The sequence below is a fragment of the Cololabis saira genome, chromosome 21 (assembly GCF_033807715.1).
Source record: "Cololabis saira isolate AMF1-May2022 chromosome 21, fColSai1.1, whole genome shotgun sequence".
In the NCBI taxonomy this organism is placed as follows: domain Eukaryota; kingdom Metazoa; phylum Chordata; class Actinopteri; order Beloniformes; family Belonidae; genus Cololabis; species Cololabis saira.
This window is the reverse complement of record NC_084607.1, coordinates 37,070,269-37,093,744: the sequence shown is the minus strand read 5'-3', so window position 1 is coordinate 37,093,744 and position 23,476 is coordinate 37,070,269. Positions and strand designations below refer to the sequence as shown.

Below are 23,476 nucleotides of genomic sequence, written 5' to 3'. Positions count from 1 at the left end.
ATGAATAACTGATCTAATATTTGTGTTTTTTGGTAAGTGACCGTGGTATAAGCGGGATAATGCCCTTCGAGGTGTACATTAACATAAATATATGGACGACATATATCGTATATATCGCCGCAGCAGCATCGCTGCTGCGGCGAACCTCAGGCGTGGCGCGGGGTGGGTCGCTCCGCGGGTCCCGCAGCCTCTGCCTCCCGGCCTGCCGGCTGCGGTGCCACCAGCGCTTCCAGCGGCGTGAGCTGCCGCTCCCCCTGGCCCTGGAGTAGGGCTGCTAGGTCCGCCAGGGCATGGGCCAGCGCTTCCAGGGCCCGCTCCGTTCCCCCCTCCTCCATCCTGTCGGACGCCCCACGTTGGGCGCCAGTGTACCGGGGCGAGTGCTACGGGAGCCCGGTCGACAGGACAGAGAGGACACAGGGTTTTCGGGTAGAACTCTTTATTCACCAGAACACACCGCCACACGTGCACAAGCACCTTCTCAGCAGACCCCCTTGCTGCTGTCCAGCCCTGCCTTATCAAGGCAGGCAGGGTGGAGAGGTTGATGGGACACACCTGTGACCCATCACCTGAGTGGCTGCTGCTCCTCCACCCTGCCACAGTGTCCATACTGGTTCTACTGGACCTCAGTGCTGCTTTTGACACTGTAGATCATGGCATTTTACTGCACAGGTTAGAGCATGTTGTTGGGATTAAAGGGACAGCTCTACGTTGGTTTAAATCATATCTATCTGACAGGTTCCAGTTTGTTCATGTACATGAAGTTTCTTCAGAACAGTCAAGGGTCTGTTATGGTGTTCCGCAGGGTTCAGTGCTAGGGCCAATCTTGTTCAGTTTATACATGCAGCCATTGGGAAGCCTAATCCAGAATCACGGCATACACTTTCATTGTTATGCTGATGATACGCAGCTCTATTTGTCTATGAAGCCGGATGAAACAGAACCGTTAGTTAAACTTCAGGCATGTCTTAGGGACATCAAGGACTGGATGTCCAGACATTTCTTGGTTCTAAATTCAGATAAAACAGAGGTTATCATTCTTGGTCCAGAGCATTTTAGGAAGGGATTAGATGGTGTTGCGATGGCTTCCAGTGCAACTGTGAGAAACCTTGGTGTTGTTTTCGATCAGGATTTGTCGTTTAAACCATATGTTAATCAGGTTTGTAAAATAGCGTTTTTCCATCTCCGTAATATTGCAAGGATTAGGAAAATCCTCTCACAGAGCGATGCAGAAAAACTAGTTCATGCGTTTGTATCTTCTAGACTAGATTACTGTAATGTGTTATTAGCAGGATGTCCAAGTAATTTGCTGAATAGGCTCCAGCTGATCCAAAATGCAGCAGCACGAGTGCTGAGAGGAATCAGCAGGAGAGACCACGTCTCTCCAGTGTTAGCGTCGCTCCATTAGCTACCCGTAAAATTCAGAATCCAATTAAAAATTGTATTACTTGCGTATAAAGCCCAAAACGGCTTAGCTCCACATTATTTGCAAGACCTGATAGTGCCTTATGTTCCTGGCAGAGCTCTCCGTTCTCGGAGTGCAGGTTTACTTGTAGTTCCTAGAGAATCCAAATGTAGATATGGAGGGCGGGCGTTCTGCTATCAGGCACCATTACTATGGAACCAACTTCCAATCTGGGTTAAGGAGGCTGACACCACCTCCACCTTTAAAACTAAACTTAAGACCTTTCTGTTTAGTAAAGCCTATAGTTAGTGTTTAGTAAACCTCTAGCTGGTGTTGGTAAGTCTCTAGTTAGTGTAAACTCTAGTGTGTTAGAGTCAGTAGTCATAGTTGCAGCTATAGGACAAGACTAGTTAGTCTCAAACATAGCTTCGCGGGAGATATGCTGCTATAGGCCTATGCTGCAGGGGGGCACCGACATGATCCACCTTTCTTCTCCTCTCCTCTTCCCTTCCTCTCTTCTCCATTTCCATTTTTATTTATTATAAGTATCTCATAGCTATCATATTTCTCCATCGCTCCTGTAGTTTCTTGTGCTGGCCCCCTTTTTTCTCTTTTTTCTCTTTTGTACATGATGCAGCATCCTCTGCTGGTGGCGAAGAGCATCTCTGAATGCACAACACCGGAACCTGCAGCGTGGGAGTGAGAGGGGCAGGGTAACGGCCCGGTCAGGCGGGGGAGAGATTTGTCCGTCAAGACTCCTCTCCCTGGCCCTGCCCCTTCTCAACCTTTCCCCGACCCTGAACCTAACCTGGGGCTTGCTGATTGGGCCGGAGCTTCGGGAGCTGCGTGCTGGCCTGCGGTCCCCACCCCCGGTCATCCCGCTGCTGCTTCCACCTGCCTGCTGTGCTGCTGACGTCCCGACCCCTCAGTCTGGCCCTCGGCAGGAGGGCCCCCCCTTATGGTCCTGGTCCTGGTCCAGGTTTCTTCCCTCCTAAAGGGGAGTTTTTCTTGCCACTGTTTGGCTTAAGGCTTTTCTCCCACTAGGGGAGTTTTTACCTGCCATCGTTTATGTAATAATTGCTCAGGGGTTTTTGTTCATCTTCTGGGTCTCTGGAAAGCGTCTGGAGACAACTTTTGTTATTTTAGACGCTATATAAATAAATTGAATTGAATTGAATTGTTATTGTGACTGATGAAGATCAATTATTAATTCATTCAGAAAACGTTTGATGCCAAGAGGTACAAAAACTTTTTTGTCACTGTATTTTCTCAATAGTGACTAAAACCAAAACGCTATTATGCTTACATCAATCCCCACAAAAAAAGGGAATAAGAAGGCCTCAACCAATCTTAATCTCAGAGAAAACATATTTATTTGTGACGACACTTTTTACATGAACAACAGTTAAACAAGAATGTCCAACTCTACAGAGGGATGGACAGCAGGAGAACATTGATGCTCACACACACAGAGAACCTTCATTTTCTGATCCGCTGCTATGATCTCACATACATATTTCATTTGAATAATAAATTATATACAGTTTTGTTGTAAAGACACAGATGTGAGATATGACAGGAGAGGCAGAGAGGGCTTCTGTTCCACTCGTCTTCATGGGGGGTCAGGAGTGAGAGGCACATGTTGGCCTGTCCAGGTGCATTGTGCGGTGCAGCCAGAGGAAAAGCCCAGTGAGCGAGAAGTCACCACATGTAGGAGTCATCATATCTGTTGAATGACAGACGAAGAGTAGAAACTGTAACTTCAAATACGCCTGAAGCAAAAGAGGGTCTGCATTGACGTCACTTCCCCACTGGACCAGCCCCCTTACTCACACTGAGTGGTAAAAACAGCTCCAACTAGTGGAGAAGACGGGATAACAGCTGATTATCAGCTTAAATTAAAGTCAGTTGGACTTGACAGTGACCCGTACAGTTACCAACAAGAACCAGTGGTCCATGGACATTAATATTTGGTACAGTTACCAAGAACCAGTGGTCCATGGACATTAATATTTGGTACAGTTACCAAGAACCAGTGGTCCATGGACATTAATATTTGGTACAGTTACCAAGAACCAGTGGTCCATGGACATTAATATTTGGTACAGTTACCAAGAACCAGTGGTCCATGGACATTAATATTTGGTACAGTTACCCCAAGAACCAGTGGTCCATGGACATTAATATTTGGTACAGTTACCAAGAACCAGTGGTCCATGGACATTAATATTTGGCCACAAATCCAGTTTCCTGATATTTATATTGATTAATTTCTACCAGGTCTGCAAACAATCTCCATCCCACCTTTTTCAGGACTACTTTTTGCCAATTTTCAGTTAGATTCAGAGGTTCCTCTTTACTGGAACACCTTACCACTCAATATTAGAAAATGCTTGAGCACAAATAATTTCAAAAAACAAATCACAACTTTTTTTCTAACCCAGCTTAGCAAAGCTTAACCATTCATTTCCAGTTCTTCTCTGCACATCCTCATCAGATTCCTGTTTTTCTAGTAATTTAGCTTATTCTCCTTAGTTGTCCTATGTTTTACATATCTCTGTAGATATTGTTTGTTTCATTACAGGAGGACCACTCGACAAGCCCTTATGGTTTTTTTGGTTCCTCCTGCACATTTTTTCTGTTACATTGTATTTCTTTTTTTTTGTTTCCTTTTTTTTGCATACTGTTCGTCTGAACTTTTGGCGGTTGTATATATTTTTTTTTTATGTGCAAATAAACTAAACTAAACTAAGGCATACAAAAGTCTTGACGCTTGGTCCGACTTCAAGGCAGGATTTGTTGTAGAAATTAAATTGATGAGGATACCAAACTTTATGATTTGACCATTTAACGTTAGCTACCCAAAAATCCAACATTACCTGATACAAAATGGGAACCGCAAATCCACGTTTCGGTGCCTGGAATCCAGTTGTTTCTGTGAATTGCAGCGATCCATTTGTCTTAACTCTGATTTCTTGCTAAATCTTTGAGTACAGTCGATCCCACAACAGCTCTTTCCCATTTTAGATGTTTTCCAGTTGCTCAAACTGAAAGTTTACACTGCCACAAGTTTACACTCAGTCTTTCTGCCACTCAGTCTTTCTGACACTCAGTCTTTCTGACACTCAGTCTTTCTGACACTCAGTCTTTCTGACACTCAGTGGTCGTAACCCGCTGTGAAGTCTCATCTGTGACGTCATGCACATTCCCTCTATAAGACTGATCCCTGGTGCTGCTGTGTGAGAAACGTCACCTCGGCCTCTGATCCCTGCTGCTGTCGCTGCCAAACAGCAGCTCTGCAATCACGTCCTCCTGAGCCGAGCGCTTTCCATACCTGGCAAAGGATAAAAGTGGTGTTTACGACCGGTGGGTCCGCAGGAACTGCCTGTCCTTGGTCTTTGGCATCTTACACACATTTTTCCAAAATGTTGATGAGCATTTCACCTTAATTGCTCACATTTCACAGTCGGGTTCAGATTCAAGTGCCTCTGAGTATCTGTTACATCGTGTATAAAATAGGCGGTCAATTCCAAATGTGAAAAGGCAGAGTATACCAGCAGTTCCTCTGTTTTCCCATCAGTCACCTGATCCACTTCTCCCCATGACCCCTGCTCTTAATAATACGCTCCACTGCTTCCTCCCAGTGTTTGCGGCTTCTGTCATGTAAGGAGACATTCAAGCAACATATGCTTTTTCCCTGCTGGCAGCGTAGACGGTGGGATGTTTGGCCCTCAGATAGGATCCATCAGCCAACCATCACGCTTGGCTGTGCTCCCATTCTCCATCTGCTTGGCTGATTGTCGGCCTTTATTTCAATCCATCTTCTGCTTTTGCTCTACATTTCTTTTACTTTTGTTTTATACTTCTCCAATTATCTTGGAAAAAACTGATTGGGAAAGTTTATCCATTCTGTATTGTAACAAATGACAAAACTATTTGTTATCTTTATTAGCAACTGAGAAACATAATAGAATAAAAGTACTGAATTTGATTATCTAATCCAGGGGTCGTCAACCCACGGCTCTAGAGCCGCATGTGGCTTTTTAGCGCCGCCCTAGTGGCTCCTGGAGCTTTTTCAAAAATGTTTGACCTTTTTTTTTCTTCTTTTTTTTCCTTTTTTTCTTTTTTTCTCTTTTTTTCCTTTTCTTCTTCTTTTTTTCCTTTTTTCTCTTTTTCTTCTTTTTTTTCTTTTCTTCTTCTTTTTTTCCTTTTTTTCTTCTTTTTTTCTTTTTTCTTCTTTTTTTCTCTTTTTTTTCTTCCTTTTCCTTTCCTTTTTAATCTCAACATTTTTACTTTTTTCTCGACATTTTGACTTTTTTCTCGAAATTGTACTTCAACATTAATCTCGACATTTTTACTTTTTTTTCTCGAAATTTCGACTTTTTTCTCGACATTTCGACTTTTTTCACGAAATTTTTACTATTTCCTCGACATTTTGACTTTTTTCTCGAAATTCTACTTCAACATTAATCTCGACATTTCGACTTTTTTTTCTCGAAATTTCAACTTTTCTCTCGACATTTCAACTTTTTTCTCGAAGTGCATAATGAAAAAAAAATCTTCCCCCAGTTCTAACTAATATAGAAACATGCAGCATGTGTTGCCTTCATTCTAAGGCTGATACAAGACTTTTAATTTTTTGCGGCTCCAGACATATTTAGGTATAGGTCGTCTACTCTAGTGGTTCCAGAGGGGGGTCCCCTGAGCAAGGCCCTTAACTCTAATTGCTCACTGAGGGCTGGAAAATGGCAGCTCACTGCTCCTAGTCTAACTAGTGATGGGTTAAAAGTGGAGAACAATTTCAGTGTGTTTCGTAAGATATATACCGACAAAAATAGATAGTTTGCTGTCCCTGCAGAAAGTAGGTCTGACGTTCCTTTAAAATGTGTAATTTTATAAAAGGTTCATGTAAAATCTTAGAATTAAAGATTCTAGACAAAAATAAATAAATTGTGACATTGAAGATAGTTGTTATATTAAGTTATTATGCAGCCAGTAGGCTGTTTAGATCCATTAGCTGGCATGGACAGTGCTTTAGCTGATCCCCAACCACACCACTGGAACCAGGACTTCCCTTATTGCATGAAATGGGTCTTCATAAGCAAATACCCAGTAGAATGTTTTCAAAAACAAGGTTCAGCAGCGTTCAGTTATTCTGCTCCTCACCGGTGGAACAAACTGCCTGTAGACCTGAGGTCTGCTCCAACTGTAGATCCTTTAAATCAGGATAAAAACATTACTGTTTACTCAAGCGTACTCCTAAATTAAATACTTACCTGCTGTATTCTACTTCCCCTTATTTTTACCAACTTGTGCTTTTTATTATTTTATCTATTTTCTTATAATTTTATTTCATTTTATTTGTTATTCATGTGTACTCTTAAATTAAATACTTTTTGAAAACCACACAAAGTTATGGATAAGCCCTGAATGCAGGCATTGTGACGTAGAATTGTCAAATTGGTTTGATTAACCTCACGAATCGGCACAGATTAATTTGTAATACTGTATTTGACCCGGTCTTTGTACGTTTTGACCGTATAGAAACATAATTCTCATTTGTGTAAAATAAGACCTGGAAACAGGCATTGTGGCATAGAATTGTCTAATTGGTTTAATTCACCGTATAAATTGTTACAGATTACTTTTGTAATACTGTATTTGACCCGGTCTTTGTACGTTTTGACCGTATAGAAACGTAATTCTTGCCATTGTAAGAATGAGATGAACCTGCTGGATCTACTGCCCTTACTTTTTAACAACTTGTGATTTTTATTATTTTACCTCTTTTCTTATCATTTTACTTCATTTGATTTGTTATTTATGTTTTAATTGTGTCTTGCCGCTTTTAGTGTTGATGTAAAGCACTTTGAATGACCTTGTGTTGAATTGTGCTGTACAAATAAACTTGCCTTGCCTTGCCAAAACAAATTTAGCTTCTATTTTCCACTTTCACCCTAGCAGTCAAATATCAATGAGCTATTTGACTTTCATGAATAAGAATAGATAGCTCATGAGTCAGACGGCTTCACATAAAGATTTAGGACGCGTGAGGATTCCACACAGTGGAGTTTTATACCTGAACCCAGCAGGCCTACTCTCAGACCCCACTAACACAATTACCCGTCAGGATTCTTCCCAGGACCTTCCGGGCCACATTTATTGCTTTGATCCTGTTGATTTAGAGGCCTGGAGGATTTGTGGAGTGAAGGGTAATCTAATCGGGGAGCTTCTGTTGGCTGAAGCCTTCACACCTCACACGTTGGTAGAAATGTGGGCTCATGAGCCAATTTACTCATTGTGGTGACATAAATAGAAGAAAATACAGGACTGTCTCAGAAAATTTGAATATTGTGATAAAGTCCTTTATTTTCTGTAATGCAAAAATGTCATACATTCTGGATTCTTTACAAATCAACTGAAATTTGCAAGCCTTTTATTATTTTAATATTGCTGATCATGACTTACAGTTTAAGAATATCTCAAAAAATTAGAATATTCTGGGAATTTCAATCTTAAACTGTAAGCCATCATCAGCAATATTAAAATATTAAAAGGCTTGCAATATTTCAGTTGATTTGTAATGAATCCAGAATGTATGACATTTTTGTTTTTTTAATTGCATTACAGAAAAGAACTTTATCACAATATTCTAATTTTCTGAGACAGTCCTGTAAATTGTTGGCTCAAAAACAAGAAGGAAAGAAAAAAATATGTTTCAATTTAAGAATAATGCTTTAAAGTTAACATATCACCTAGTCTGAATGGTTACTTTTCTTGAGGGACTCTATAAATCCACTCTGCATTCGTCTTCTAACTGCACATCAATGGGATTAGTTTAGGGACATACAATGATCAAGATGAGATAGAGGATCAGAACAAATGTATGTGTTAACATTGTCTATCCTTGCATGAGTTTTAAAAAAAATGAAAAGAATATGTGAGCTAGTTGTTTTATATTAGAGGATTTGCCTTTCCACATTTCTGCTTTCTCATTTTGACGGTCGTTATTGTCTACCTTTTCCAGAATGCCAAAGGAATGTGAAAGAATGGTCCGGCTGGCCAGGGATGAGTGATTCATACCTCTGCCTGGTGATCAGGTTGATGTAGTGTCTCAGGGCCGTGTAGTACTTGGCCAGCTCTTCGGGTGGTGCGTCTTCACCAGGGTTCTCGGGTTTTGGGGGGTAGGCGTCTGCCAGCATACCCAGACAGACCAGCACACACAGTAATACGGCCACCAGCACCGTCCACGGCTTCAGCAGCATGGCCATCTGCAACCATAGACAATTATTATTATTATTATTATTATTATTATTATTATTACTAATATTATTATTATTATTATTATTATTATAACTAATAATAATATTATTATTATTATTACTATTATACGTATTATAGTGCGAAAAATACGCATATATTATATATATATATATATATATTAATATTATTATTATTATTATTATTAATAATCAGTGTTGCAAAAAAAGGTACAGCAGAGGACACAGGTAATCTTTTGTGATACAGAAACACACTACTGTTTGGCTTCAATAGCATTCAAGATACAAAAAATAAAAAGGTATTTGAAAACAGGGATTCCAATATTATTATTATTATTATTATTAATACTAATATTATTAATTTATATATTATTATTAATAATAATAATAATAATAATAATGTATTGGTCAAAAACATAAATAAAAATGAAAGACACAGCTTTGGGGCATGGATTAAGTCTTTAGACAGCGTGTTGTTCCATTAATGAAGAAAATAAAACACCAATATTAATTCTACAGGAGAAATTACTCTATGTTTCAACACCATGGGAGAGGTTTATGTGCGATGATACAAGCAAATTATTTCTATCAGGAATCTGTAGCGTTATTACTAGTGACAGGGCAAAAGCAAAGTTTGCTCTTATCAATACTTTCTGTTATCCGTGTTCTGAGTGTCAAGTTTTCCTTATTTATTTTTGTTCGTACTATCGGAAACTCAGGAAAAAAAAGATTAGTCTTTTTGTGTATCAATTCATAGTAGCAATCTACTTCATCTTTGGTAACACGTTTGGTCCAGTCGTCGTCAGGCAAACATGTCACTTTTACTCCTATGAAGCCATTATGACAGACAGCAAATCTCTGGTGTCCTTAGACGTACAGAGACACTGAGCTGCTGGTTATAAATGTTACTGACATTGATTGAGCTTTCGCCAGGGTTGAAATCCAACAGATGTGCCTTCATACGTAAAGTCTCTCAACAGAGGCTTGAATACAATTTGTTGTAAAGTCTTACTGTTTCCAACGTGGCGTTTCTTTTTTTTGTGGACACTCTTTAAACTGTCAAATAGATCAATTGTATTGATATATGTGACATATAGTTTAAATAGTATTGGTTAAATGTGAAAAATAAATGAAAATCTTAGGGGTGTCAAATTAGCGTGTTAATTGCGATTGATTAATTACAGGCATATTTATTGCGCTTTTTTTAAATTACTTAATCTATTTTTTTATCTCTAACTTTACCTTTTCTGTTTGCAGGTTGCCTTTATTTGGGAAATCTGTGTTTGTGTGGTGGGCGGAAAACAACGGTCCATCCCACCTTGAAGTGGACACTGATTGGCTGTCCCTGTGTGTGGGCGTGGTCAGCTACGCTGGTAGACTCCCATCATAGCTGGACAAGCATGGGCATGAGCATCTCTGAATGCACAACACCGGAACCTGCAGCGTGGGAGTGAGAGGGGCAGGGTAACAGCCCGGTCAGGCGGGGGAGAGATTTGTCCGTCAAGACTCCTCTCCCTGGCCCTGCCCCTTCTCAACCTTTCCCCGACCCTGCACCTAACCTGGGGCTTGATGATTGGGCCGGAGCTTCGGGAGCTGCGTGCTGGCCTGCGGTCCCCCCCTCTGGTCATCCCGCTGCTGCTTCCACCTGCCTGCTGTGCTGCTGACATCCCCGACCCCCCAGTCTGGCCCTCGGCAGGAGGGTCCCCCTTTATGATCCAGGTCCTGGTCCAGGTTTCTTCCCTCCTTAAGGGGAGTTTTTCTTGCCACTGTTTGGCTTAAGGCTTTTCTCCCACTAGGGGAGTTTTTACCTGCCATTGTTTATGTAATAATTGCTCGGGGGTTTATGTTCTGGGTCTCTGGAAAGAGTCTGAAGACAACTTTTGTTGTATTAGACGCTATATAAATAAAATTGAATTGAATTGAATTTAATTGAATTGAATTGAATGGGGGGGAGTAGCGGAGAAGAGAGGTGAAAATGAGGGGAGCGGGGCTGCCGGGCCGTCTAAGCATCGTCTTTGCCCAGAGTGTCTTGATGATTTGCAATTACAGGCTGAGCCTACCGCTAGTTTTTAAACTGTAAAAAGTGGGGGGGACAAAAACATGATTTTGAAAAGTGGGGGGGACATGTCCCCCCTGTCCCCAGTGGAAATTGCGCCGTGGCACTCACGGCGTTCAGCGCAGCAACAACGTTCTGCCACTCACTCGCTTTATTTTATACTATTTATATACTTTTTCTTCTTTTACTGTGACCACCAAATAATGGGGTTTTCCTATCCTCCACCTCATCCACAACATCTCCATCTCAGATCTCAGTGAAATTCAGTGGCACGGTAGCTGGACACGTGTCATCATGCGTCTCATTCATTCTGACGCTAAACAGGCTGCAGGAAGCTGCTGCGCATGCTCAGCAGGCTCATTCATATGCAAATACTACTTTGCATTACCCTTTTAAGGTAAAAAGTGGGCGTGTAGAGGGCGGGATATGAGGCGAATTCAGCTGCGCAACCTTCCAGCTGGACTGTGATTTATAAAGAGAACATTGCGTGCAAGTGTGCGTGCACATGGTTTTATAGATCCAGATTTTTTTTTGCGCCCGCCATTTTCGGCTTTTGGGTGTACGTGCACTTTTAGTATGAATCCTACGCACTCCATTTTAAATGAGGCCCCTGGTCTCTGGAAAGATCCTAGAGACAACTTTTGTTGTATTAGACGCTATATAAATACAATTGAATCGAATTGAATTATTGTAGTAATACAGTTATTTTGAACGTTTACCTTCTGCGTTGCCTAAAAAGTCTTTTTTTTTGGTTTGTACAGGACAAAATAATAAAAATCCACATTCCTTAATTTCTTTAAGGTTGTACCGTTTATTTATTTATTTATTCATTCATTCTCATGCTTCTGCTGAGTCCAATGCCTACATCTTTGTTAATACATTTTAAAAAGCTAATTAAAAGTCAGTGGCAACTCAACAGAGTAAAATGCTGATTTAGGCTCAAGCCTACCGTGTTGCCTCTCTAGGGGTAAAAGGGGAGACGGATGCACAAAACATGTCAGTTGCATGAATCTGAGAAATCCTTGGTTCTGAAAACGCCATGGCACATCTAAACAAGCTGGTTTTACTAAAGTTGACACACGCAAACTTCTGAAACATTTAACAATGGAAATCTGCAAACATGACTTGTGAAATAGATAACCCTCAAAGTAACTGATATTGAAATCCTCTTTATCCCAACTATGGAAAGCTAAGAGAGAAATGACAACTTCTATATTGAAGCAGGGTTTAATTATTTATAAAACTGCTCGGGGGTTCATGTTCTGGGTCTCTGGTCGCCTAGAGACAACTTTTGTTGTATTAGACGCTATATAAATAAAATTGAATTGAAAATTAAATTGATTATAGAAACTCATTCAACATGAGTGAATAGCAATGCTGTGCTTTCCATAACATGTAAATTATTTTTACACACCCTACTCTTAACCTCTGCTCTCCGCACTGTACAGTCCCTAGCCAAAAACCACTTAATTTATCACTCCTTGCAATTCATAGTATGTTTTTGTTTTGTTTTTGTCTTTGTTTTTTTGTCTTTGCTTCTTGTCTAGATTCCTCTGTTACTTGTCAAATATAACCATTCTTTTTCAATGTTTGAATCCAAATGATTAGTTTTGTTTTGTATAAAACCTCCTGAGTGGAGGTTCATAAAAGGGTAGTCATAATAAGCCTCGGCTTCAGCCTAAACCTTTTCGGTGCCATTTAAAATATTGGACCTTTTTTATGTTGTATTATGTTGTATCCAAATGGACCGAAATAAAAACTCAAAATCAAAATCAATCAAAATCAACATCATATACATAAGCTGAAACAACTGATTGGCTTATAATAATAATTTCCCGTGAGCTGGTTATTGTAAATAGACAGACGGGAGAATATGAAGACTTACTTTGAGAGACTGGGAGGTTCAGAGAGGAGTCGGAGCCACAGGTGGATTCTAACTACAGCAGGAGCTCGGTGCGTTGTCAAGGATGTTTCCCCTTCTCTCCTCTGGAGTGCCGATCTAGTCTTCAGGTCGCTGCACCTTGGTTCTACGCACCGTCAGCGGTAATTTATATAGTTTACAGACAGTAGAGGAGGGAGGGGTTACACAAGCACGTCTGTGAAGGGTGGGGGTGAAAAGAGCGAATGCGTCAGATCCTAGTGATGATGGAGACATTACTAAGGACACATTACTAACACGCCTGTGCTCCTGATGGACTCGGGAGATGACCTTTCAGGCCATGACACTCACAAACTTCATCACAGTGATCGCAATTACATATTTGGTTGCTCAAGGTCTGTACAATATTCTGCAAAGCAGAATCGTATATGCAACTGCATTTTCCCTTGCAAACTTTTAATTAAAAGTTGAAATTGAGCAATAACCCCATGAGAAAGAAATCAGATATCCCTTTTTGCTCATCATTGACTTGCTCAAGTTTAATGCTATCATTATTCAGGGACTGAAAGTGGAACTCATTTTCATGATCTTCTTGACTAAGTATATTTTCCCATTAAGACTGAATGGTTAAGCGATCATGCATGTCAATCAATCAATCAATCAATCAATCAATCAATCAATCAATCAATCAATCAATCAATCAATCAATCAATCAATCAATCAATCAATCAATCAATCAGATTTGATTTATACTGTATAGCACCTTTCATCCATGAAATACAAAGTGCTTAACAATTTGACTGAAAAATAAGCATAATACAAATAAAAATAAAATAAAAACTGGGAGACCAATGCACACTGACATACAACATACAGGACCGTCTCAGAAAATTAGAATATTGTGATTTTCTGTAATGCAATTACAAAAACAGAAATGTCATACATTCTGGATTCATTACAAATCAACTGAAATATTGCAAGCCTTTTATTATTTTAATATTGCTGATCATGGCTTACAGCTTAAGAAATCTCAAAAGATTTGAATATTCTGGGAATCTTAATCTTAAATGAGTCTACGTTTAAAAATGTCCACATTTCCAGCTCCTCTCAGATCCTCAGGCTGTTCCACAGTTTTGGAGCATCGTGGATAAAAGCAGCATCACCAAATGTTTTAGTTCTACTCTGGGCAACAGCTGTGTTCTTATTTTCTTTGTCACATTATTAATCAGATAAATTGCCCGTAGCTGTGAGTGTGTTATCTATGTGGCCCAGTGATGGACTGGTGACCTGTCCAGGGTGGAGCTCCTGCCTCTCACCTGAAATTGGCTGGGATAAACTCCAGCAGACCCTTGTGACCCCGTGAGGTTAGAGAATGGGAAGATAAAGACATGGCTCAGAGGCTGAATTTCTAATTTATTTAGCAAAAACAATCAAAAGCTTGTTTTTAAGACATTCAAGGCCTGTTTAAAACAGGTATTAGATGCCATAATAGGTCCCCTTTAACCCTTAAACAGGCAGGAGTGGAAAATGAGTTGTAAAAAATAATTTCAATGTCACTACTTATCTCATTTGCCCCTAAGTAAAACATTTCCACAATTAAAACATTTTTTTTGTGTATATTTTAGATTTTATGAGTTGTATCTCCCAAGATACGTTGCCCTATCCTGTATCCTGTATAAACGGAGTCAAAATGGTAAACATTTCAATGTTTAATTTGATGAACATATATTATACATTGTTGTCATTTACATCATACATACTAATTTTAAAATTGATTTCTTTCAGTTTTACCAATGAAACCTCCAACAGGAACATCTTTCATCACCTTTTGCTGCATAAAAAGTAACGTAAAAACAAAACTGATTTAAAAAGGACAAGGCACATAAAAATGAACTACAATGCCTCTCACTTCCTCTCTTTATTCACTTTTTGTGGAATATTTGGAAGCAGTTGCGTGGGCTTTTCCCAGTGACGATGCATAGACGAACACCACATTTCTGACAGTAGATTGTTGTCTGTCCATCTGAGCAAAACCTGCACCTTCCCTTGTCAATGAAAACCGGGAAGTGATCCACTTGATCATAGCGGACATCAGCCACAGGTCTTGGGGTTGTTGGTCTTTGGATGCACCTGGTGGGACTGTGCACATCCTCCTCCCTTCCCTTGGAGGGCCTTCCCTTCTTCTTTCCACCGTTGATAAGTGCATCTGCAACCTCCAACCTGAATGTCTTCAGCTTTTTGTGCTTTTGCATACCAAGGCTTTTGGCATCTCGGCGATAGAGTAGCCATCCATTGTTGATGGCTATATCAGCCATTTGCCAAAAGAGGCACATGTACCACTGGTGTGATTTTGCAGGGGTGCGGTACAAGGGCACCATCATGTCAAGAAGGTCAACTCCTCCCATGTGGAAATTGTATTGTGACACAATGTTTGGGCAAGGAACACCAACTCTTCTTCTCTTCTCTCTGGAGAATCGTCTGACTTCTTTAAGAGGGCTTACAGCAGCACAGGAGCTAGCTAGAGTGACTGCTTTGTTGTCAACCCATTTTAAAACAGCCACTTCTGCCTCATTATCCACCCTGTAGTCATAGCTGCCCCTTCCTTGCCTCAGCAGAGCACGGTCATCCTTAAGGATACATCCCTTTAGCCTGTTCTTGAGGATGGTTCCCAGACTTCGCAAGCCAAAGGACTCCTTCAGGTGCACAATGAGTGGTAGAGAGGTGAAAAAGTTGTCAAAATAGACCACACACTCTGAGGGGTTCCTGATGGTCTTGCAGAGTTGAACAACAACATTGGCTCCAACTCCAATTTCTTTGACAGGACCCTGTGCTATGCCAAATGTGCTCTTTCCAGTGTATGTGAGGAAATCATACACTATCCCAGAAACACCTGCTCGAACAAAGATCTTGATACCCCAATGGTGAGGTTTGCTTGGAAGATATTGTCGGAGAGACCCAGCCTTTGTTACCTTGTAAGGGACCATCATCTCGTCTATGGAGAACTGATTCTCGCTATCAATTTCCAGACATTTCTTCCTTACATGGTCCAGCACTGGTGTGACTTTGCAGAGCCGATCCTGGGCAGGGTTCGATGTTTCATTATCCTGAAAGTGGATGAATCTTGAGAGGCATTTAAACATTTTTACCGGCATCACATCAGCTATTTTGGGATAACGTGTGCCTTCTGCCCAATAATCATCCATAGATGGCATTCTTACCACTCCCATGATTAGCTTAATGCCAACAAATGACTTGAGCTCATCCAAAGTGGTGTTAATGCTGGCTCCAATTTGTTGACAACTGTAGAGATTTGTCTGTTCAGCAATATGCTGAAACAGATCGTCATCAAAAAAACGGGCAAAGTAGCTACGAGGAGGATACAGCTCATCAGGTGCTCTGAATTCACTGGCAGTTGCTGTTGACTGTTGCTCAAACCTCTTCTTCCGCCAGCTGTGAAAAAAAACACAGAGAGGTAGTACGTGCACAGTTATGAAATGAGTTAACTTCTTACTTTGTCAATATTTGTAAGTACCCCAGATACTAATCTCTCCCTTATGATGAACTACACACATTATTCTTATAAATCCAAAACCAAAAATACAGACAAAACACAACATGTACATTGTGCAGGCATGCATTGTGTACAACTGTGCAATGCTGTGTGGACAAAGCCGTACTGTATAAGAAGCAAGTACAGACTGAAGTTAGCTGGTTAGCATTCCAAGTTCAGTAAATATTACGACCATACAATAGGTTTGCGTTTTTCACATCAGATATTACATAATACAATTATTATGGTTTGCACTTAAGAGGTTTCTGCAAGATCGCACATGTAAGTGTCCCTAGCTGTCACCTGAATCCTTTGGCTTTTTTGGACTTTTGATCCGTCTCCTCCTCCTCCTCAGTAGAACTATCCTCACTTGCTGCCGCTATCTCTTGCTGCCTGAAAATGACTTCCTCATCTTCATCACTGACTGAGTCTGAGTCTGAGTCTGAAGAGCTTGCAGGGATCACTCTCATCCTCTCTCTCATTTTTGAGCCTTGCCATAAAAAGAGCTAACTGTGATGCCCTGCAGGAAAATATATAGAACAAAATATATGGTTATACTGTCATAATGTACATACATGTACATGATAATATCTGTTTTTGCAGTGAATATTAACACATGTTGCAGTTTTAAACTAAATCTTGAATAATACACATTGACCAACTTTCTATCATTTCTACCCCTAATCTGGCAACGTATCTTGTGGGATACATACATTTCAAAAGTTAGAACATTTTTTCTTCATTAGCACATTATGACAACAGTCCTAATTAGTTTTATGAATTTATATTATTGTTTTATTTAAAATAACTATGATTAATATTTAATTACTTACCCTCCGGGAAGCAGGTCCTGCACCACTGGCAGCCATGATGATTTCTGATCAGGCTGACTAAACGATGACCTATAACCTGAACCAAATCATGTGACCTACTTACTAACACAAGACAAGACTTTTGATAAATGATAAGTTAATTGATGAAAACTTCCAATCAAGCCCCCTACAGGATGTTAAAGACATTGTATCTCCTGTTGCACGATGCCTGTTTAAGGGAAGAAAGAAAGATAAATGGATCACTGCAATTTGCAGAAACAACTGGATTCCAGGCCCCGAAACGTGGATTTGTGGTTAAAGTAAAGTTCGGTGTTGTAATGAAGGCCCTCTTCATTACTTGTTGCTATTGTGTATTTTATAGTATTTATGGTGATCATCAGTAAATTAAGACACAAACACAAAACATTTAATATTTTTATTGAAGTTGTTTGTTGATTTTGTTGTGTCTTTTTTGTAGATTTTTGTTGCTGGGAGGAATTGAAGGCCAGCCTGTAAAACAAAGAGACAAACATTGAGGGGCTTACATACCTCTTCCCCCTTTCTGGGGAACACGCCTCGCTCGAGATGGGCCCAGGAGTCTCCAGCTTCAGGCGAAAAGATGGCTGCGGCAGTCCCGGCCTGTTCCTGTTCCTGAGGTGGTCCCGGACGCACCCCAGCCTCTTCCCCCTTTCTGGGGAACACGCCTGGCCCGAGATGGGCCCAGGAGTCTCCAGCTTCAGGAGAAAAGACGGTGGAGGCAGTCCCAGCCTGTTCCTGCTCCGGCAGTGGTCCCGGACGCCTCAGCCCCTGTTCCTGTTCCGGCGGTGGTCCCGGACACATCAACTCCTGTTCCTGTTCCGGCGGGGGTCCCGGACACATCAACCCCTGTTCCTGTTCCTGTTCCTGCGGTGGTCCCGGACGCATCAGCCCCTGTTCCTGTTCCGGCCGTGGTCCCGGATACATCAACCCCTGTTCCTGTTCCTGCGGTGGTCCCGGACGCCTCAGCTCCTGTTCCTGCTCCGGCGGTGGTCCCGGACGCCTCAGCTCCTGTTCCTTTTCGGTGATGGTCCCGGACGCCGCAGCCTCTGTTCCTGCTCCGGTTGTGGTCCCGGACACATCAACCCCTGTTCCTGTTCCTGTTCCTGCGGTGGTCCCAGACACAGAGACCCCTGTTCCTGTTCCGGCGGTGGTCCTGGGCGCATCGGTCCCTGTTCCTGTTCCTGCGGTGGTCCCGGGCACATCAACCCCTCTTCCTGTTCCGGCGGTGGTCCCTGACACAGAGACCCCTGTTCCTGTTCCGATGGTGGTCCCGGACGCCTCAGCTCCTGTTCCTACTCCGGCGGTGGTCCCGGACGCCTCAGCTCCTGTTCCTGTTCCTGCGGTGGTCCCGGACGCCTCAGCTCCTGTTCCTGTTCCTGCGGTGGTCCTGGGTGCATCGGCCCCTGTTCCTGTTCCTGACCCGGCAGTGGTCCCTTGACACCTCAGCTCCTGTTCCTGTTCCTGCGGTGGTCCTGGACACATCAACCACTGTTTCTGTACCTGCGGTGGTCCCGGGCGCATCAGCCCCTGCTCCTGTTCCAGACACACCGCCCCATGTTTCCCTGCTGAGACCCTTGGGCTTGGGCGACCTCAGCCCTCCGGCCATCGCCCCGCCTCCCACCCACTCATCGTTGGTCGCCCCACCTGCTCCGTTTCCCCGACGGGCCGGGTGGAACGCCGAGGGGCGTTCGTTGAGGGGGGGCTACTGGACGCACCTCAGCCGGGGCCGAGGACCCGGTGTCCCCGTCAGCTGGTGCAGAGGACCTGGTGTCCCCATCAGCCGGTGCCGAGGACCCGGTGTCCCCCTCAGCCATTGCCGCGTATCGTTAGTCCCACGAACCCGGCCCCTCGTATCCTTAGTCCCCTGAAGCCGGCCAATCGGATCCTTAGTCCCCCGAAGCCGGTCCCTCGGGTTCCCTCTGATCCGTCCGCTCAGTCCTGAGACCGTCCCTCTGATCCGTCTGCTCTGTCCCGAGACCGTCCCTCTGGAGCCTCAAAAGACTGGGAATAACAAAGAATGTCATCCAGGTATGGGATGCAACAGTCATCCCGCAGAAAACAAAGGATCTCTTCCATACTTCTCTGGAAGGCGGCGGGTGCGTTAGTCAACCCGAACGGGATTCTCACCCATTCGTATAGGCCCCAGGGCGTGATGAAGGCCCTAAGATGACGGGAGCCTTCGTCCACAAACCCTTGGTGATAAGCCTTACCTTGATCGAGTATACTAAACCAAGAATATCCTAAGGTATCGAGCAGGTTTCGTATTTGCTGCAGTATTTGTCGGTCCGGCACTGTTTTCTGGTTCAACAGCCGGTAGTCTATACAGAGACGGAATGAACCGTCTTTCTTCCGCACGCACACAATCGGAGCAGCATAAGAGGATTTGGATTTTACTATCCATCCTTTCACCAGGAGGTCTTGAACATAATCTTTAACCTCCCGCAGCAGTGATTTCGGTATGGAAGTTTATGCTCTCTGCACTGGTATGTCCTCTTTTAAATTGATCACCATTTAAAATCGAGATTACAACCGATATCATTTTCGTCCTTCGCGAAAGCTCTGCACTCATAAAATAGCATTTTCTTTACAATCTCTTGTTGTTTCTCGTCTAAATGATCAAAGTTCACTGGCGGGTGCCATGCAGATGAAGGAGGTTCAGCTGATTCAACTGTTACCTCGTGAACTGCCACGGCAGATTGGTGTTTGTTTGGGGCTTCCGCCTCCACAATACGTTAATTCGGCTGCAAGGTGCCTAGAGCCGTTCTTCTGGTTACAGTAATGTCATGTTTAGTGTCGTTCCTAAGAGCAATGGTGACGTAGGGCTTAGCTCGATTTCGCACCTGAACTAACCCTGTCAAGACATCTAACTGTTCTAGGGCCTGGTTGCCCTCCTCGGCCTCAAACAACATCAGACCATCAGACGAGTTCATGTTCGATGGGACCCGGTACCTCACCCAGGTGACCTGTCCCGCAGGGATGACTACGTCCCTTTCACCTGTTCTCAAGCGCCCTTGTGACCTGTTCGGCTCTACCGTCTGGATGAAGCTTATGATCACTTCTGCTTTCTCAGGGGGCAGACAAATGGCATTACAAAGCAACATGACAAGGGTAGGTATCAACCGCTCCGATTGTCCCTCAATGATCTGTTCCAAAACATTACAACCAATCAATGGTTTGTCCATAGGCAGAGTGCTGATGAGAACCGGAGTACTAATGGACAGGCTAGGGTCCTCACCCCCCGATAAGTTGATCATTATGGGTAACCAACCGTCAAATGGTATGGTTTCTCCATTGACCACACACACTCTCAACTCGTCCATTTACTCTATGATCTCTGACAGAGGTCGCATGACTAAGTCGGGTAAATATTTGTCTTTCCATTGACGACTGTTGATGCTAACTTGAGCACCTGTGTCAATTAATGCTTTCAATGCTAAGCCGTTCAAGTTACATTGTATGAAAGCTTTCTTTCCGATTAGCTTAGCAACTGCTCCACGTTTTGTTTGGTGTGACATAATGCTAGATGGAGCGAGTGACTCTTCACGCTGAGGATTAGTTACCTCTGGCCTAACCGACAAGGGTGAACCTGGTTTGCTGTTATTAAGGCTAGGCGGAGTCACTTCCCCCCTTAAGTGCTCGCTCTGGGGCTCTTTTCCTGACTCAGTCACTGCTTGCCCCACGGCAGAGACCAGTTCGCGTTTCCCTGATTCTTACGTTTTTTCAAGCAGCCCTGTGGCTTTCTTCCCCACAGCTGACACAATGGCAACAATCTGAACAATTCTTTTCAACACAGTTCGGACACCCAAAGGTTTTGTATTTTCTGTGTCCTGTTCTGTGGAGGAGGAGCTCTACAAGGTCGCCAAAAATGTGGGTTCAGAGGGACCAGATCAGCCAGAGCTCAACGCGGAAGACCAGGAAGAATGCTTCAGATACATCAGTTATTTCATGTACAGTAAGACATTGCTTGAGTTGGAGGATGGTGCGATGGTGAACTTGTTAATGTTAAAGGACTTCATTGATGAGGTAATTACGAATCGACAAGTGCAACCTACAAATGATGTTAGCGAGGCGGTAGATTTATGTACTGCTCACGTTTCAGGTGGCATGGGTGTTAGCCCACTTGCAGCCGAATCGATATCAGACTGAAAGTTGCCTCAACATTCAATAAAAACTTTATTCATTCATTGCTGAGTCACATCAGTTCGTACCAACCAACCTTTCAGTGACATGACACACAGTGGGTTATACATGCCCCCTCTGGAGTGGGCTATACTGCCCCCTCTGGCCAACCGGGGCGCCAGATGGGGTGGGGAGGATCTGGCCGGAATAATGTGATCCTTCCACGTGCTACGTCCGGCCGGAGAAGCCCCACCCTGTCGGGTGAGAAGAAGCTGCTGCTCAGGTTAAGAAGGACACTTGAGCTCGGTGCAGGACCTCCTGGGGTTGGTAGAGGGGAGCAATGCCCAGGACTGTCACTTAGGTAGAGCACTGGGTGATGACAATGGGGAAAAAAATTGGGGATAAAAATATATTTAAAAAAAAAAAAAAAGTTTATATACGAAGAGCTACTAGGGGAAACTGTGGAAAAGACGAGATAACAGCTGATTTATCGGCTTAAAAAAAGACAAATAAGACAAATACACGGGAACACCGAGGCGTCGTAAAACTGCCATACATAAGAGGACTCACCGAACACATCCAAAGGACAATGAAAAAATACAACATCAACACACCTGTCAAACCACACAACACATCGCCAGATACCGGCTATTTACAAAATACCATCCACTCATGCAATAAAACATACATCGGGGAGACAGGGAGGACTTTTATTACAAGGAAGAAGGAACATAAAAAGGAGTGCGAGAAGGATACACCAACAAGACAAATTAAAGCTGCAAACAGCGATGAACGGGCCCTCGCACCCTTGTGCACGTTCAGGCTGCAGTGGAAGCGCTTGTGTGATTTGCATGTAGATTCTTCAGGCCTGGACATTTAGTGGATGAAACCAGCCACGACTCTCTATATCAAACCATTCAAAAGTTATGGCAGAAAGTAGGAACTATCAGATATCCACCAATCAGATGAAGGGGCGGGGCTAATTTGTACCAATTATGTTCAAGGACTCAAAACCATGTCTGATGACACCACCCACGAGTCTTTATGTCAAACCATTCAAAAGTTATGGCAGAAAGTAGGAACTATCAAATATGGACCAATCTTTTTAGCGTCTATCGTCGCCACGGTAACGCTTTTGACTGAGAAAAGTAAGGCGCGGCGCCGCAGGATCGAGACGCACATTTTGATGTATAACACACCTGGGTGCACGTTACGGTTCGGGCTCGGTTTCAGCCATGGCGCCAAGAGACTTTTCCTTAAGTTGCATGATACAGGTGTGTACCGATTTTCGTGCATGTACGTCAAACCGTATTGTGGGGCTTGAGGCACAAATTTTTCTAGGGGGCGCTGTTGAGCCATTTTGCCATGCCCATTAATGCAAACCGTGAAATATCAAATTTATCGCCAGGCCTGGCTTGCGTGCAACATTTGGTGACTTTTGGGGCACGTTTAGGGGGGCAGGCCTTCCTTTCGTCAGAAAAATAAGGAAAAGGAAAATTCCTACAGATACAATAGGGCCTTTGCACTGCAAGTGCTCGTGCCCTAACAAGAGCAACAAAAGAAAAGACACAACAGGAACATTATAAGTCAGCCATCACCGATCACTGCAAAAGGGAAAATCACATCATGAATTGGGAAAAGGCCAGAGTCAATCGCACTGAAGACACCAGCGCTGGATCAGGGAGGCCATAGAAATCAGGAAGTGGGGCCCGAGGACCATTAACAGGGACGAGGGAGCCCATATGCTCTCTCCCACCTGGAGCATCCTGGAGGGGGCCAACGGACAGCAGAGGAAAGGACTTAAGGCTGAATTATGGTTCTGCGTTAAACCTACGCCGTAGGGTACGCAGCTACGCGGGAGGCTCTGCGTAGCTACGCCGTAGCCTGAAGTGCAAAAAATGTAACTTCGGGTCGAGGCGACGCAGACCCAACCATGGATCTATTATATTACTGGATGCAAGACCGCAAAATGGCCGCCATTCATTTCAATGTAAGTTGCTCGCCTGGCGCATAAGCCGAAAAGAGTTCAGGACTTCCGGGTTTACTTACTGCCCAAAGAGCATGCGCAGTTGAGTCACCTCCCATGATGCTCTGGGCCTCCCATCATGCCCCGGGGCAATGACCCGAGTATTAATATAATATGTATTAATATAATATATATTAATATAATACATCCATGGAGTGCACGGACACAGCCGTGACGTCACGCCCAGAAAGAGACTTTTCTTTGACTTTTCTGGCCGTTATAAAACATTTTTGACGGATATAAAGTCCATGACTTAAAAATATAGAATACAAAGATTAGTAATTGCTGGTGATTACAGCTGGAGGTTCCTGTG

General features: G+C 43.1%; 2 protein-coding genes across 2 annotated transcripts; both read right to left on the bottom strand.

The window, feature by feature from the left end:
• Window positions 1-2,756: 2,756 nt before the first annotated feature.
• On the bottom strand, window positions 2,757-12,754 carry pyya (peptide YYa). Its single transcript, XM_061711135.1, has 4 exons — window positions 12,624-12,754; window positions 8,486-8,673; window positions 4,656-4,736; window positions 2,757-3,128 (listed from the first exon to the last, which is right to left on the bottom strand). The coding sequence occupies exons 2-4, from the start codon at window positions 8,671-8,673 to the stop codon at window positions 3,104-3,106; spliced, it is 294 nt and encodes a 97-aa protein (XP_061567119.1). The 5' UTR covers window positions 12,624-12,754; the 3' UTR covers window positions 2,757-3,103.
• Window positions 12,755-14,539: 1,785 nt separating this feature from the next.
• LOC133421599 (piggyBac transposable element-derived protein 3-like) lies at window positions 14,540-16,649 on the bottom strand. Its single transcript, XM_061711251.1, has 3 exons — window positions 16,471-16,649; window positions 15,836-16,067; window positions 14,540-15,721 (listed from the first exon to the last, which is right to left on the bottom strand). Exons 1-3 carry the CDS (start codon window positions 16,647-16,649, stop codon window positions 14,540-14,542), a joined length of 1,593 nt encoding a protein of 530 aa, XP_061567235.1.
• Between the last annotated feature and the right edge of the window lie 6,827 nt (window positions 16,650-23,476).

What these genes read in the sequence shown, in the direction of transcription:
- pyya (XM_061711135.1), bottom strand. Translation starts at nt 8,673, where the DNA reads ATGGCCATGCTGCTGAAGCCGTGGACGGTGCTGGTGGCCGTATTACTG. An exon ending in AACCTGATCACCAGGCAGAG is followed by an intron (nt 4,737 to 8,485) that starts GTATGAATCACT and finishes ATCCTTTGCCAG; the next exon opens with GTATGGAAAGCGCTCGGCTC. An exon ending in AGCAGGGATCAGAGGCCGAG is followed by an intron (nt 3,129 to 4,655) that starts GTGACGTTTCTC and finishes GTCATTCAACAG; the next exon opens with ATATGATGACTCCTACATGT.
- LOC133421599 (XM_061711251.1), bottom strand. Translation starts at nt 16,649, where the DNA reads ATGAGAGAGAGGATGAGAGTGATCCCTGCAAGCTCTTCAGACTCAGAC. An exon ending in AAAAAAGCCAAAGGATTCAG is followed by an intron (nt 16,068 to 16,470) that starts GTGACAGCTAGG and finishes TTTTTTTCACAG; the next exon opens with CTGGCGGAAGAAGAGGTTTG. An exon ending in TTAAGCTAATCATGGGAGTG is followed by an intron (nt 15,722 to 15,835) that starts GTAAGAATGCCA and finishes ATCCACTTTCAG; the next exon opens with GATAATGAAACATCGAACCC.